Raw genomic sequence first — 15,091 nt, forward strand, 5'->3', positions numbered from 1 at the left:
TATGTAATTGATGTCAATTAAGAGGAATATTCCTTCATTTTCAAGCAACTTCATTAAAATAATTAAGAATTGGGTATGATAAAAATTTTGTCTATTGGAAAATTTGTTATTTTTCAATGGACACAATTTTTATCATAGCCAATTCTTATGAATTAATTTTAAAACATATTTTTGTCTTTAAACATGAGAATATTAGCTCTGAATTTAACTGAATAGGGATGTGTCAATATTTTTTGTTGTCCATTGAGATATAACAAAATCATTTTAACCAATCAGAATACACTATTTATCTCAAATCAATTTATTACACAATATCATACTCTTCATTTTCTGATTTTTGAAAGTGTCAATTTACAATCAACATAAAGCAACACCCACAAAAGAATAACAAAATGAAATCATATAAATATTAATACATATGAACTCTAATGTTAATATACCATGAGAAAACGGTACAGGATCAGGTTTCATAGAAAAATCTCTAATCAGATTTTCCCTCAAATTATTACTTAACAATCAAGATTTGAGAAGAAATTCTCAATTGAGATTCCCTACTGAGATTTTTCTCAAACCCTTCCTCAACTTAATTTTAACCAATCAAATCACTAGAAATTGAGGATTTGAGGAATATCTCAATTTGAGATTTTTATAAAACACATAATTGATAAAGATCGAAAACCACAGGGTCAAGTTGAAGAAGAGTGATAAAAAGTACTGACATCTTTTTTATCGAAGCCAAAGTCAGAAAATTTCTTGGTTTACTAGACCTTCCTCCTCACCTTTTAAGGTGTCTACTTACTGAAATAAATTGCCATTTCAATAAAATAAAAACAAAGAATCATCTCCCTCATAATTTTTTCTAGCTATAAACAAAATAAAAAGCATTTTTTGTCAATTTTTCTGCGTATTAAAAAGCTCAACACAAAAGCCTCTTTCCCAAATAAGTTTTCATACAAATAAATGTCTGCAAAACCATGAAATTAACTTTAGATGGCCTAAATTGTCTAACCATAAATTTTCTGAGAGTGTTTTACTATAAAAACAGTAAGTTCATATTGTAGTATAAGTATATTTTCATAACTGCCAATCTATTAAACAGTTCATGCGGGAGATTCTCCCCAACTGACACTGTCTCATGTGGGAGATTTTTACATAAAAGCAAATTTTTTTATGTAAAAATTAAATTATTTAATATTTTTCACGAAAAATATGGTAATTTTTACCAAAAATCTCCCACCAACTTGACATAAACATTAGCTATTGTTCGTTCCTTGCTGTACTTCAGAGCTGACAAAAATTAGCATTTTCTCTAAGACTCATTAATTAATGGATTCTGTAAACTTCTTCAAACAAATCTGAAAACATTTTTACTATGGTAACTGCATATTTATCAACTTCCTTTCTTCATCTTGACCCAAAGAACTGCTCAAGTGGACTTCACCATTTCCAATATCTATAGGCACTTGGTTAAATAAAATTTTTAATTTTTTTTTCTACGTGAAAGCAATATTAGGTCACATCAAGTTAATATGTAGATTCTCATTATTATTATTATTATTATTACACAATATTTGTATAGCACATCATCTACTTATATCATTACTCTAAGTGCTTTACATGTTAAAAACATATGAAGTACATTCACAATATACCAATATATAAAAATGAATAGCATATATAACAATTTTGAGCACAATTGCATAGATAAAATTATAACTCAAAAGTGCCGGCCCCAATTTATTATTATTTTTTTACTGTGGTTCAAATTTCAGTAATTCATTTATGTCCGTATCTGTCACAACTCTACTTATATACAATACTATCGACTTCCGATTAAAAAAAAAACAAGTAAAGCTGTTTACAGAATATCTTGATAGTTTTTTGGCAGATCTCTGGAGGGTTTTCATTGTCAGTTGAATTATAAGGGGAATCAAAGAAATAAAGCCTTGGTATGGCACAAAGTACACATTTCCAGGATTTCTTTAACAAATTTGTCAGCAGGAATAAAATTTTACAAAAACATAGAAAAATAAGAAATAAAAAATAAAATCCCCCCACCTGCCCCATTTTTTTTTAGTTCCTGGTGGACTAGAATCTACAAATTAACTTGATGTGGCCTTATCTAACCATACAAATTAAGTCACTGGTCAGAGTTTTTTTTACTCATAGCACAACAAAAAGATTACAGCAAAAAATAGTCAAGTGTCCTGCTACCAGCAAGAATACAATATGGTAAGTAGGTAGATATATCATTTTTGGTCCAACAACATTTTACATCAAATTAATGGAGAAACAACCCAGACATAATTGGTGCCAAAATGACCATAAAATGTTTAGGGTAGGCAGGTTAGCAAGAATCAGATGTATAATTTTCATTGACCTAAATATACAAATGCATGTGTTTTAACAAAAGTGTGTGCACTGTAAAATAGCAGAATTGGTTAAGTCCACCAGAGCCATAGTATATCACAGAATGCTGAAAACATGAGAAATATTGTCCTCTAAAACTCATCATGAAGACTCCTCTTTACATTGACAACTTTACTGTCTATGAACACATCCTTATGAAGAAACATTTCTTTTAATGACACTTTACTGTCTTTATCATCATCTAACATTTCTAAAAGGTTTGCTGCCTCTGCTCTAATCTGATCTGGATTTCTGGGATCAACATATGCCTAAAATATAAATTGTTGCACAACATGAAGTTGAATGTATTGTCTTGCTAGACATACCCAAACTTGTACATGGATTTGATTCCATCAGTAACTAAAACCGCTAACAATATATGCCCCATCTATATAAAGCCACATACCTATTTTGAAATCAATCCATTAAATAGGAATTAAGATAATCCAGAAATATGCTTCGCAACTTTTTGGGTCTTAATGGGACAAGATATAGGTATACACAGTAAAACCTGTCTAAACAAAATGCCTTTGGCTTGATATACACAGGTGTATGGTTTATCAAGGTTCAAAATACATTTTAACTGCAACGAAGGGTTTTAAAACATGTTTGGTGTAGATGATTTTCTGCCTATTTAGGGTTCAATTCAGACAGATTTCTTTAATAAGAGTAAACACATCTTTGAAACCTTAAAACTAACCTAAAAAAAAACTGGTCAAGAAATAGGCAATTTACATGTATACTTAAGTTGTATTAAACAGGCATGATCTTCAAAAGCCAACAGAAAAGCAGAAATTGGAAAGTCAGAAGTAATCATATGGCGAAAAAATATGATATCATGTCTGATATAAAATACTTATTTTTTGGCCCATTTCCCCTTTTATTTCTTTAATAATTGTTTGGGTAATAACCACTGAAAATATATCTTGACTTCCTTTGGATGCAAGTACCATTCACTTTGTGTTTTAATTGGTAATGCCACCAATAATATTATTATAAAATCATACAATCCCTACTTTTAGGGGTTATATAAACACTCTAAAGTCTAATACTATAAACACCTCCACTTCTTTCCGTGTAGCAATTCCATCTCTATTTCTATCAATAGTGTATTTAAATTCTCTCCTTCTCTCCTCCTGCCATTTTTTATCCATTTTCAGTTGCTCAGGATCTTCAACATCCCCCGGAGGTAAGGCAACAAACTCTTCAACAGTCAAGTTACCGTCATTATTGCCATCTGGAATGCATTGTATAAATTTCAACTGTACAAACATAATTAAGGACTGAACTTCATTTAAACAACCATGACTCTATAATACACATTTTCATTCGTTTAGCATGTAAAATGTATCCCAGTGAAAGTTATTTTTTTGATTTTTGCATGTTAATTTCTGTTGTATTTGAAGGAAAGTTATATTTTTATGCTCAAGTATACCATGTCTGTTAGTCAAAATGACGAAAATGTTGTCAGCAAGTTTAGTGAAGCTTGTGCATCTGACCAAATGTCTAGTAAACAAATCTGGAAACTATCCTTTAAAATGTTTTTAAGAAGGGTAAATATTGGTTCAGTCCTACAAATATCTATACTTCCAAGGTCCACATTTCAGACATCAGTATATTTTTTTTTCAGAAGACAACTGACATGACTGATAATCACATATTTTCAATATTGTTTTTCTTTTCTTCAAAATGTAAGTCATTTCCGTCATATCTTTTATTGGTTTCATCATTGTACTAACATATATAAAACATTTCTTCTTGTGATGTAGAAGAGAAAGTGTAAATTATATGATGTCCATATGACAATAGGCCTTCCAAATTGTGGGAAAAAAAAGCAAAAGGCCATTTGTTAGCCTTCAATTTAATGGTGAGGAATTTTTCTTAACTGGAGTCTGCCTTCAAATGGCTGCTGAAATGACAAATATACCTTATGATAAGTTATTTAAGCAGTGTAAAAGTTGGCAATTTTGAGGCAAAAGGTGAAGGAAAAAAAAGTGGAATTCAGTGTGGTGTTTTCAGACAGGCCGCTTATTTACTTATACACCAAAATTAGCACGCCACAAAAAATGTCCACTGAATGATTACTGTTCTGACATCTCACTATACCCTGAAACATATAAAAAAAAACATAATGAAAATTCAGACTTACCTAGAGAATTCAATATTGTCTCTACCATTTTGTTTAAAGCCAGTGCACTAGATTCTGGATGACGAAAGGCTAGAAATTCTTCTTTGTTCAGTTTGTTGTCCACTGGCATTCCTTCTACATCTGTCCACTTGAATTTATATCTTACAAGCTGGTCTCGGTCTTTAAGAATTAAGAGAAATAGAACATATAATAAAATAAAACAAAACAGTAAAGTTGCAATAGTCTGTGCCAAAATCTCTCTGATTCAAATTATCACAAACAAAATAATGTCTCGATTAAGAAAAATTTTTCAATTATATTTGGACTGTTATTCATTATAAATTAAATTTATAAGAAATGTTTATAACTTTTGAACAGGTTATACATGTTCTCAATAACGAAGTTTGAACCAGTTTACAGTTTTTATAAACGGCTCTATGGATTTTAAGTATAAACTGCTGCAACCATATTGTTGAGTATAACCTGTTAAAAATTTGCCCAATGATTTACAGGGGTCCTTACAAAAGCATTATCAGAACTATTGAATAAAACCCAATACACTGCATTTTCTGACTCAGAATATCTTAACCAAGAATGTTTATCAAGCCATGTTGGATTAAAACTCCTTTTCACTCCCTGAATTTCTGCAAGAGGAAATGCAAACGAATCGGGAACAACCCATTTATTTTTTCAGTAGAAAGAACTTTTGTTTGTCGTCAACCTTCCCCTTGTATGATGCAATAAAGTTTTGTGGTTGTAATGATTTAGGCCCTAGCATATTGTCAAACACATTCAGTGCTACATTGAGCAGGACGAGCAAACATATCTGGCTCTGACAAAACTTGAGGTTCTATAAACCCTTGTTTATTTATATCTGTGGAAGCAGTTTTTTGCTGTTTTGATATTGGTATTATGATAATTTATTTTGTTATTTGCTTAAAGTATGTTCTGGTGTTTACATGTAACAATAACTTGAAGATGATAATGTTTGAATTTTGAGTCGTCGATTAAAGCATGTTTACCTAGACGCATATTTGTCACGTCAACGTAAACGGCGTCCTTTTAGGTTTATGAACTTCAAGATCAACACGCAGACGCTTGTTTAATTGAACTAATCTTGAATAGAACTCGATCTGGAACCTATAGAACTTATACACCACAGTTACATTTAAATGATCGAATGTTTAATAGAGATCAATATTGATTCCAGATGTGATTGTTAAAAGCAAAATAATATAAATGTAAAGCCAAGGTTGTGAAAAACTAAAAAGTTGTCAAAATAATTTGTAAGCACATGCTTACACTGCTTTAATGGTGCTACGCCACTGAATTATTTTGACCAGCAAAACTATAATGCAAAATAGACCTCAAGAAATTACTAGAATGTGGGATTTAGCAGGTATTGAACCAAAGGCAAACTATAACAAGGTCACACTTTCATAATATGGGCCACCCACTTTGAAGTTCATACCTGTTAACCCTCTCACATTAGGGGGAGACTTACAATATCAAAGAAAAATTTAGAATCTCCCACATGTATGTAAGATTTATGGGAGGTGTATGGCTAACATCACTATTATCTTTGAATAATACTGATACTAAATAATTGAACATGAATATAAAAAATTTGCTTTTATGTAAAAATCTTCACCATGAGACGATGTCAATGGAGGGGAACCTCCCACATGAACTTTTCCAAAGGTGAACAGGTATGGAAGGCTGTAGAAATGATAAAATGTGTGAAGGCACCTACATGTAAGATCAAATTCTAATATGCTATCAAAGGAAGCTAAATGGCAGAGAAGTCAAAAATAGTAAAAAACGAAAATCGGATACAATATACCATAAAAGATTTTGCAAGATTACAGGACAGAAAATGTATTTTTCAGGCACAAGAATTCAATTTCATTACGTGATAGAGGTATGAACTTAAGTTTCTTTCAGAAGTGCTTCAAGTTTCACATACCTCATATTACCAAGATTGGCTACTAGCCATCTTAAACTTTAATTTTTTCTTGGAAATTTGGGAAAGTTAAAAATTAGATAAACATGTACAACCATCTGACACTTCCATACCTTTCTCTTTTAACTCTATTGAATTTTCTCCATAGTCCTTCATAAAATCATCTATCTCACCAACATCATATTTTTTCGCAAGAAGGAAATGCCTATAGTATTCCTTCCAATCTACCAATCCTGTGAATGTACAAAACAACAAATCATGGATTTGACTTAAAAATCATTTAAATAGACATTTAATTTATTAATGTATTTGTTTCCTCTTTTTAACTCCTCATGCTATGTTTAAAACCTAATTTTAATGTTGGCAAAATTGGACTTCACTGTTTTATTTCATGTTTAAAATAAATACATGTATCTTGTTCTTGAAAAATATCTATATATTCATGTACAATGTATAGAAAAAAAAAAAAAAACAGTCAAGTACCAAAGTTTGTTTTGGAATGAGTCAGCTGGCTAAAAGGAAAGTCAGTATGAAAAAACTTTTTTCTTTTATTTTCCAGTGTTAATTTCAGGTACAGCATGTGCCATGCCAGAACTATAAAAAATTATTGGTACAGTGGCTGCCATATATCCTTTACAGGCCAATAAAGGCATCAATTAAGAAAAAAGAAATGATATTGTGAAATGCACCAGCGTATAACCTAAATACAAAGTGACAATACTTTAAAACAATGGCATTACCATCCTTATCAGGATCCATGTGTTCAAATATGTGAGCATTTTCCTCCTTGGCTTCATCAAAATGTTGCTGTACCTTAGCTAGAATCCATGTTTCCATCTCTGCAAGGTTCATTTGACCATCTTTATCAGTGTCCACCCTGTCAATATGGAAATGCAATAATTAACTAGAAAAACTGCCAAGATGCAATTTGGACTGAATCCCAGTCAGGAATATAATATCAAACTCCAAAAGTGCAAGGCCAAACATCTAAGAACAAAAATTGAATGTCAAAGGAAAGGGTGGAGAGAAAAAACATCATCTACGGATATGGAAAAAAGATACAAAAAAAGATTTGGAACAAAAGCACTGAATGATGAGGGAAGCAAAGGTGAAAAGATCACGCTTAGAAGTTGAAGGAGAAACAACCATAAGGAAAACAGCAGCAAATGAATTTGCTAAAGGCTATGAGAAAGAAAGCAACACTGATATACCACCATCACAGAAAAAGGAATTAAGAACTGAAATGAGAGAAAGACCGAAGGTGCCAACACATAACTTATGCAGAGAGATATCACCATGTCTGAGATGAAGGCAGCCATCAGAAAAATGAAAATGAAAAAGGCACCAGGTCCAGATAACATCACCAATGAAATGCTTCAACACCTTAGCATTAACAACTTTGCCAGAGATTCTCAACCTGAGCTGGAGACAAGGTCAAGTCCCTCAATGTCGGAAAGAAGCCATATTGATGCCAATACTGAAGAGGGGAAAGAACAAGTAGAAAGCCTCAAGCTACTGCCCAATTAGCCTAACAAGCAGTTGCTGCAAATCAATGGAGCTTATAATCAACAAGCAGACATACTTGAAATCGGAGAACATTCTTGGTCATGAACAAGCTGGTTTTAGACAGTACAAGAGCACAGAAAATCAGACAACACATCTTTCTCAAGTAGTCGAGGATGCATTTCAATCAAAGACAGTAACGCTAGCTGTCTTTGTAGATCTTTAGAGAGCATTTGACAAAGTTTGGAAAGATGGCCTTCTTGTGAAACTTCTTAGATTTGGAGTAAGTGGAAGAATGTACAAATGGACAAACTCATATCTGTACAATAGAAGGGCAAGAGTACTCGTATATGGGAAGCATGGCCAAAACTAAATACTTCTAAAACAGGGTGTACCACAGGGAAGAGTATTGCCACCAACTCTCTTCATACTTAACATGAATGACCTACTTCCAGAGCTACCAAATGGTGTACAATCAGCACTCTACGCAGATGATCTTGTCCTCTGTTGCTCTGAAGAGTATGCAACCACTGCAAGGTACAGTATACAAACAGCATTAGATATGGTAGTCAAATGGGCCAATGAGTGTTGTGTTACCATCAATAGAGAGAAAACAACAGCAACCCTCTTTACACTCTCACCTAAAACCCAATCTGTCAAACTGACCAGGGATGACATCCATATCACAATGGAAGATCAGCAAACATACCTTGGTGTAACCTACGATAAAAGACATGGAAACAGCATATAATGACAGCAGAAGCCAAAGCCAGATGAAAACTAAACATCATGAGAAAACTACCCAGTACAAACTGGGGTGCTAATGAGAAAGTTTTGAAATCTGTCTACGAACATACAACCATTAAGTAAGAGAAGAGAATGTAAAGCTATGATACAGGCCACCAAATATCAATGCTTACAAAACCACCCAATGAATGAGAGACTGAAACAACTATCCTCAGGCAGACTCAAAAGATCCAGCTTCACTCTAGAAACAAGAGCATTACAAAGAAAACACCAAGAACATCTACCTAAGCATGCCAAACCTATAGATTTTGAAATGAATGACAATCAATGTGCAGAGAAGGAGGACAATGTAACCATTCAGACAACAGTACTGTTACTCAGTGCCAAAGATGAACAATCAATCGTCAGAAAAACCATAACAATGAGCATGCTGGAAGAAGAGTATCCATCAGAATTATGGGCAAGAGTTTACACAGACGGTTCAGCCACAAATGTGACAACAAAAGGAGGGACCGGTATCTACATAGAATACCCAAATTGAGTACATCAGTCAATGGCAATACCAACAGGATTACATTGCTCCAACTATAAGGCTGAAGAAGAAGCACTCATCCATGCGGCAAATTATATCAAGGAAACCGCAGAAAATATGCAAGTAGTATTCCTAACAGATGCCCTCTCCGTCATACAAGCACTGACCAACAACAAACAACCACAACTTGAAAGAGCTATTCATTCCATCAAGAGCCTTAAAACTGCCATACAGACTACAGTGGATACTTTCACATTGTGGAATCAATGGAAATAAAAAAGCAGATAAGCTAGCAAAGGAAGGCTCTCAACAACAGCAAGATGAAAATCCTGTCTGCTACACAGAGATGAGGACCATCATCTAGTCTCTGCACAAGACTCCCCAAAGAACATAAAGTAACTAAAATCATACATACAAAGTAACAAAAGTAAATGAGCAACTCGGACTCCACTAAAAACTGGGAGCATGGAACAGGTGCACTGGTAGGGTAAACGTCCTCTGCTTTTCTAGGAACACCCGCCTAGTTGCTCATAAAAAGTCAAGTCCGGGGTAGACAAACGAGGAAGATAGCTACCATCAACTAAAAATATTTGAGCAACCTACAATATTCAGGCTCAGGACAGGACATATCAAACTCAACCAACATCTGTACAAAGTTTTGAAGGTCATACCATCATCTATATGTCCCTATGGAGAAGCAGAGCAGAATACAGAATACTTTCTGCAGACGTGCAAGTAACACCAGGCACAGAGAGAGAAGATATGGGATAAACCAATCCCCATTACAGAGAAACTGTATGAACCTGTGGAAGACCTACAGAAGACGGCCTGATTTGTTGAGGAGACTGGCATTCAAGTGTAATGGCAAATGACAAGAAGTAACAAAAGCAAATGAGCAACTCAGACTCCACTAAAAACTGGGAGCAGGGACCAGGTACATCGGTAGGGTAAGCATCCTCTGTTGTTCTAGAAACATCCCCCTAGACGAAAGAGGAAAGGAAAATTATGACACGTTGAATAAATCAGTTTTTATGGTGCAGATGGATACACCGTAGCGATCCACGAGTTCATGATGACGTCCATAAAACTTTTGTAGTGATGACTTTAATCTTGTAGCAACATAACCCTGCACCAGAAGCCTATTTGTTAGAATTCTAGTACGATACAAAATGTCTGTGTAGTCTAGGCAAGCTTTGGCATAACGTATGAGTTGTGATATCAACACTCCATATGCAGGTGCTGAGGGGATGTTGCCACAGATGAAAGGAAAGTTGACAATTTGAATGAAAAGTTATCACGTTTGTCGTAAAGTTTGGTCAATAGTTTTCCTTTATCATCAATTTCTAAGTGTAGGTCAAGATATGAGGATGACTTCACAGTGTCTGTAGTATCCTTTATCCCAAAATTAGGATTGTTTAAAGATAATACGTCATCTATATAGAGGAAACTGAGATTACAGGATCTAGCTAAACAATACTCTTTCTTTCGGATCAGATCATCTATAAAGTCAGCCTCATAAGAGTGAAGGAATAGGTCAGCAAGTAGAGGAGCACAATTTGTTCCCATTGGAATGCCGACTGTTTGATGAAAAACATGTCCACCACACTGGACAAATAGGTTGTCGATTAAAAATTCCAGCATTTTGTAAACATCTTCTTCTGTATATTTGGAAGATGATTCGAAATTATTTCTTACAAAGTATGAGGAATCTCTACTAAAAACTATATATTTGTATCTAGGTGTACCATCTTTTTTGGAAAAATAACGATGTATAATGTTCTTAAGTCGGGATTTTTTGTGGAATAGAAGTGTACAGTGTTGAATAATCATAGGCTTCAATGCTATTATATTCTGATAATAGTCTTGAACTGATTGTCTCCAAAAGATCTTTTGAATTTTTCAGGATCCACATTGAATTAATACCACTGTGGGAGTAACAAGTGTTGTGGTAGGACTACAAACCCTCTTTGAGAGCTGTGAGTATAGAAGTTAAAAGTTTTGAAAGAGGTTTGTTGGTACATTTTGCAGATCCAGCTATGTAACGTTGTTTGTATGGATTCTTGTGGAGTTTAGGAATCAAGTACATAGACGGTAAATCACAGTCATCGTCCTTGGTAGAGGGACGAAAAGAGGATAGCACAGATTTATCGTTTTCCACAATTTCTTCTATGGAGAGTGTGGCAGCAGTACTATTATTTTCTATGGCTACCTCTGATAATAAATATTGGATGTAAAACGTTTTGCAGACAAAAACAATGTTGTTTTGGGCTTTGTCTGCTGGTATGACAACATATTTGTCATGTATAGTAGACAATGTTTTTGCTACATCGGGGTCTTTGAAAACTGATGTAGCATTCGCACTCATTGACCTACTTAAAACTTTCATTCGTTTCAAAATAAAAGACCTCACAGCCTTTAACCACTCTGACAGAGAATCAATGTCTTCTTGTTCTCGTTTTATCCATTTTCTCGAGTAGTCCTCCACGGCATCCATAAGAACTTTAAAGTTATAATTCCAACTTATGGAGCGTGGATAAGAGATAGGTCCCCCTTCATGTCCCCATATTCAGAAATGACAAAGTCCATGTTCTGAAAATTCCTTTATAATGTGGGTTTTACCATCATATGTGAAACTTCCATATTGATTCAGATCAAAGTTTAAATTAGAAAGTGCACAATGGGAACATGTAATAAAGATTCTGTGAAAGTTTCAGTTACAAATGTAATTCCATTCAGTAGTGTAGGAGGAGTAACAGATAAGAAATGGGTCCCTCCATGTCACCATTTTCGCTAAAGGCAAAATTTATGTTTTGCTACATGAAACCCACAAACTGGTTGGAATCAAAATCTAAAATAGGAGGTGCTCAATGGGAACATGTAATAATGATTCAGTGAAAAGTTCATTTAATTCCATCCAATGGTGTAGAAGGATAAGAGATGGGTCCCCTTGTGTAATTGAAAGAAGGACGAATGGACGGACACCCCTATCACTATAAATCCCAACTTTGCATGTGGGAGTATAATAGTAGCTTCATGGAGTGCAGCATGATATAACCACAGCATGTTAAACACTGATCACTTGGAGCAAGAGTAAACAGAAAGATATTAGTTTTTGACACTTAAGCATAGGGACTTAAAGTTTATAGTGGAAACAAAAACTGGTTTAGACATAATAAAGCACAACTTTATAAATTCATTAATTTTTTTAAATTCCATTGGTTCATTCAAGGCAGTGATTTTTTTAATACTTATGATAGAGTACCTTACATGTATGTGTTGTAAACATATTATACATGTACTGTACTACAAAACTGAAAGTAGATTTTGCTAAAGCATTTGAATCGCTGGAATGGAATTTTATGTTTAATACTCTAAATCACTTTAGTTTTGAAAATTCCTTTATAATGACGGTCAAAACTTTGTATTGCAATATACACACAAGTATTAACAACAATGGACATATTTGAATTTTTTTACAATTGTAGGAGAATTAGACAAGGTTGTCTGTTATCTGATCTTTTGTTCATTATATCAGTAGATATTATGGCTCTAAGATTAAGATCAAACACAGACATTAAAGACATACAAGTAAAATTAGTTACTACTAATCACACTATAAAGATTTCTCAGTTAGCAAATGATATTACCTTCTTCCTTAGCAAAAATAAAGACATTAATATTGCAATGAAAAAAATTGAAAGTCTTTGCTTCATTTTCTGGTCTTGTTCTTAATAGAAACAAAACACAAGGAATTTAGAAAGGTAAACTTTACACCTCTGCAGATTTATTATATTGGGTAAATAAAATGGTATAAAAAGGGCTCATTATAGCATTAGGTGTATACTTTGGCTACAATATGAAAGTATGTGAAATACTAAACTGGGAAAATAAGATAAATAAAATGAAACAACTAATAAAGCCTTGGGAAAAACATAATCTAACAATGAAAGTATGAATATTGATCAATAAATCATTACATTTATATATAATTTTACTACAATTTACATATATTGGAAGCTGTAGTGTTATTCCAGGAAAATATCTAAAAGAAATTTCTTCATGTTATTATAAATTTGTGTGGAACAACAAACCAAATAAGATTATAAGAACAACACTTATATGTATTGGCGAGCATGAAAAAAGTTGACTAAAAATAATAGATTTTGAATTCTACTTCCTTTCATCACAGGTATTAACACCTAATAAATAAATATTTCTGGAAAAGATGTTGACCTTCTTATATTCAAAGCAGACATTAGAGATATTAAAAATATAAATATTGAGTGGATTCCATTATTTTACCAGGAAATAATCATATCTTGGATAAAAATAAATGAAGGAAGTGATATGCATCTAAATCCTTTATTGACACCAATTATTATGGCATTGGGGAAATAGAACAAAAAACAAAAACAAGTGTATCTTTATTGCAAATGGATAAAAAGAAATAATTTTTATATACATGTATAATATCATTGACAAAAATGGTAATATACGTGTATCTGAAGAAAAAAAATTCATGAGAAACTAAAGAATAAAACAAATTGGATAGATGAATTCTAGACGATATGAAAATCAATACCAGACAAATGGTAAGATAACTGCCAACTGAACAATCTGTTTAGACAAAAATTTTAATGGCTGAATCATTGTTTAGAACCGCATGGTTAAATTTAATAAATATCAACTTAATAATATTCAAGTTATCACATGAAAACAAAGTGTCTATGGACAACAAAGATGACAACACATTTTTTTTCACATAAAAATGAGACCCAAAGTAGAAAATTGAACTAAGAATAAGTAAGGGAACCAAGGTTATAGCGGTAATCAAAATAATGTAATCCAGGGACAAAGACTAGACATAGAAAACAGACATACACAACAAAGAAAATGAAGTAACTAAAATCATACATACAAAGTAACAAAAGCAAATTAGCAACTTGGAGACCACTAAAAACTGAGAGCTGTAATTATTAAGATGATTAAATGTATTGTGATTCCTAGGGCACATTGTAAAATTAATGATGACAGTATGGTGCTTGAAGATGAAGGCATGGTGAAGCACTATACTAAATTGGTCTAGGGAAACGTCTAAGTTCACTACACACCATGCCAGAAATATATTTTTGTTTGTTCACAAAATAGGGTGACAATATTGTCAAAAAAAAAGAAGTTTGATTAAATTTAATAATTGGGTTAGGGCATTCTCTTTTGTGTTCAAACTTCAAATGAACATACTTTATACTTGAAAAGAAGTGTAAACTAACTTATAAAATATCTCCTTTAGTTTTGAATCAGCAATCTTTTCAGGTTCATCATCTATTTCCTCATGATGTCCAAGAAACGATTCTTTGTGAAAATCCTTGTTCAGCATACCGTCTTGTTCAAAACGCACTCCCTCAAGATGATCAGGTGGCTGTAGTTTGTCCAGTGGTAATACCTGCACTGAATCTGAATTGGGTTTTGGGCGACAATAAATGAAAGAAAAAAAAGTAGAAAAAATAATGGTGCACACATTGTAGTCTGGTCTCATTTTACTCTTCTGGGGAAAATGAAAAGTCTAATAAATCAAATGAGATATTTAGGGCAAAGCAGATTCTAAAAAATGGGTTTTGCTTCGGATGAGTAGAGTGTGTCCAAAAGCGATGTTAAAGCTGTTGTTTCTATGAGATGTGGCTGCAGAAGATTCTTGTGTTCCCAAAACGACAGCAGCGACATCTGTCGTACGTCTTTTTGATTACGTAGTACACATTAAACCGATTTACAATCCGTCCGCAATTTGCTCCGTTGTATGGCAGCATTTCAA

The 15,091-nt window shown here is 33.3% G+C and overlaps 1 protein-coding gene across 1 annotated transcript; it reads right to left on the reverse strand.

The window, feature by feature from the left end:
• Nucleotides 1-229: 229 nt before the first annotated feature.
• Nucleotides 230-15,043, reverse strand: LOC148601870 (45 kDa calcium-binding protein-like). Its single transcript, XM_088555434.1, has 6 exons — nt 14,553-15,043; nt 7,241-7,377; nt 6,614-6,733; nt 4,559-4,717; nt 3,471-3,646; nt 230-2,678 (listed from the first exon to the last, which is right to left on the reverse strand). Exons 1-6 carry the CDS (start codon nt 14,816-14,818, stop codon nt 2,502-2,504), a joined length of 1,035 nt encoding a protein of 344 aa, XP_088411560.1. The 5' UTR covers nt 14,819-15,043; the 3' UTR covers nt 230-2,501.
• Nucleotides 15,044-15,091: the final 48 nt, after the last annotated feature.

The sequence above is a fragment of the Perna viridis genome, chromosome 12, assembly GCF_037379345.1.
Source record: "Perna viridis isolate PV_CMFRI_1.1 ecotype Kerala chromosome 12, ASM3737934v1, whole genome shotgun sequence".
NCBI lineage: Eukaryota > Metazoa > Mollusca > Bivalvia > Mytilida > Mytilidae > Perna > Perna viridis.

What these genes read in the sequence shown, in the direction of transcription:
- LOC148601870 (XM_088555434.1), bottom strand. Translation starts at nt 14,818, where the DNA reads ATGAGACCAGACTACAATGTGTGCACCATTATTTTTTCTACTTTTTTT. An exon ending in CATGGATCCTGATAAGGATG is followed by an intron (nt 6,734 to 7,240) that starts GTAATGCCATTG and finishes GTACATTCACAG; the next exon opens with GATTGGTAGATTGGAAGGAA. An exon ending in CTACACGGAAAGAAGTGGAG is followed by an intron (nt 2,679 to 3,470) that starts GTGTTTATAGTA and finishes TTTATATTTTAG; the next exon opens with GCATATGTTGATCCCAGAAA.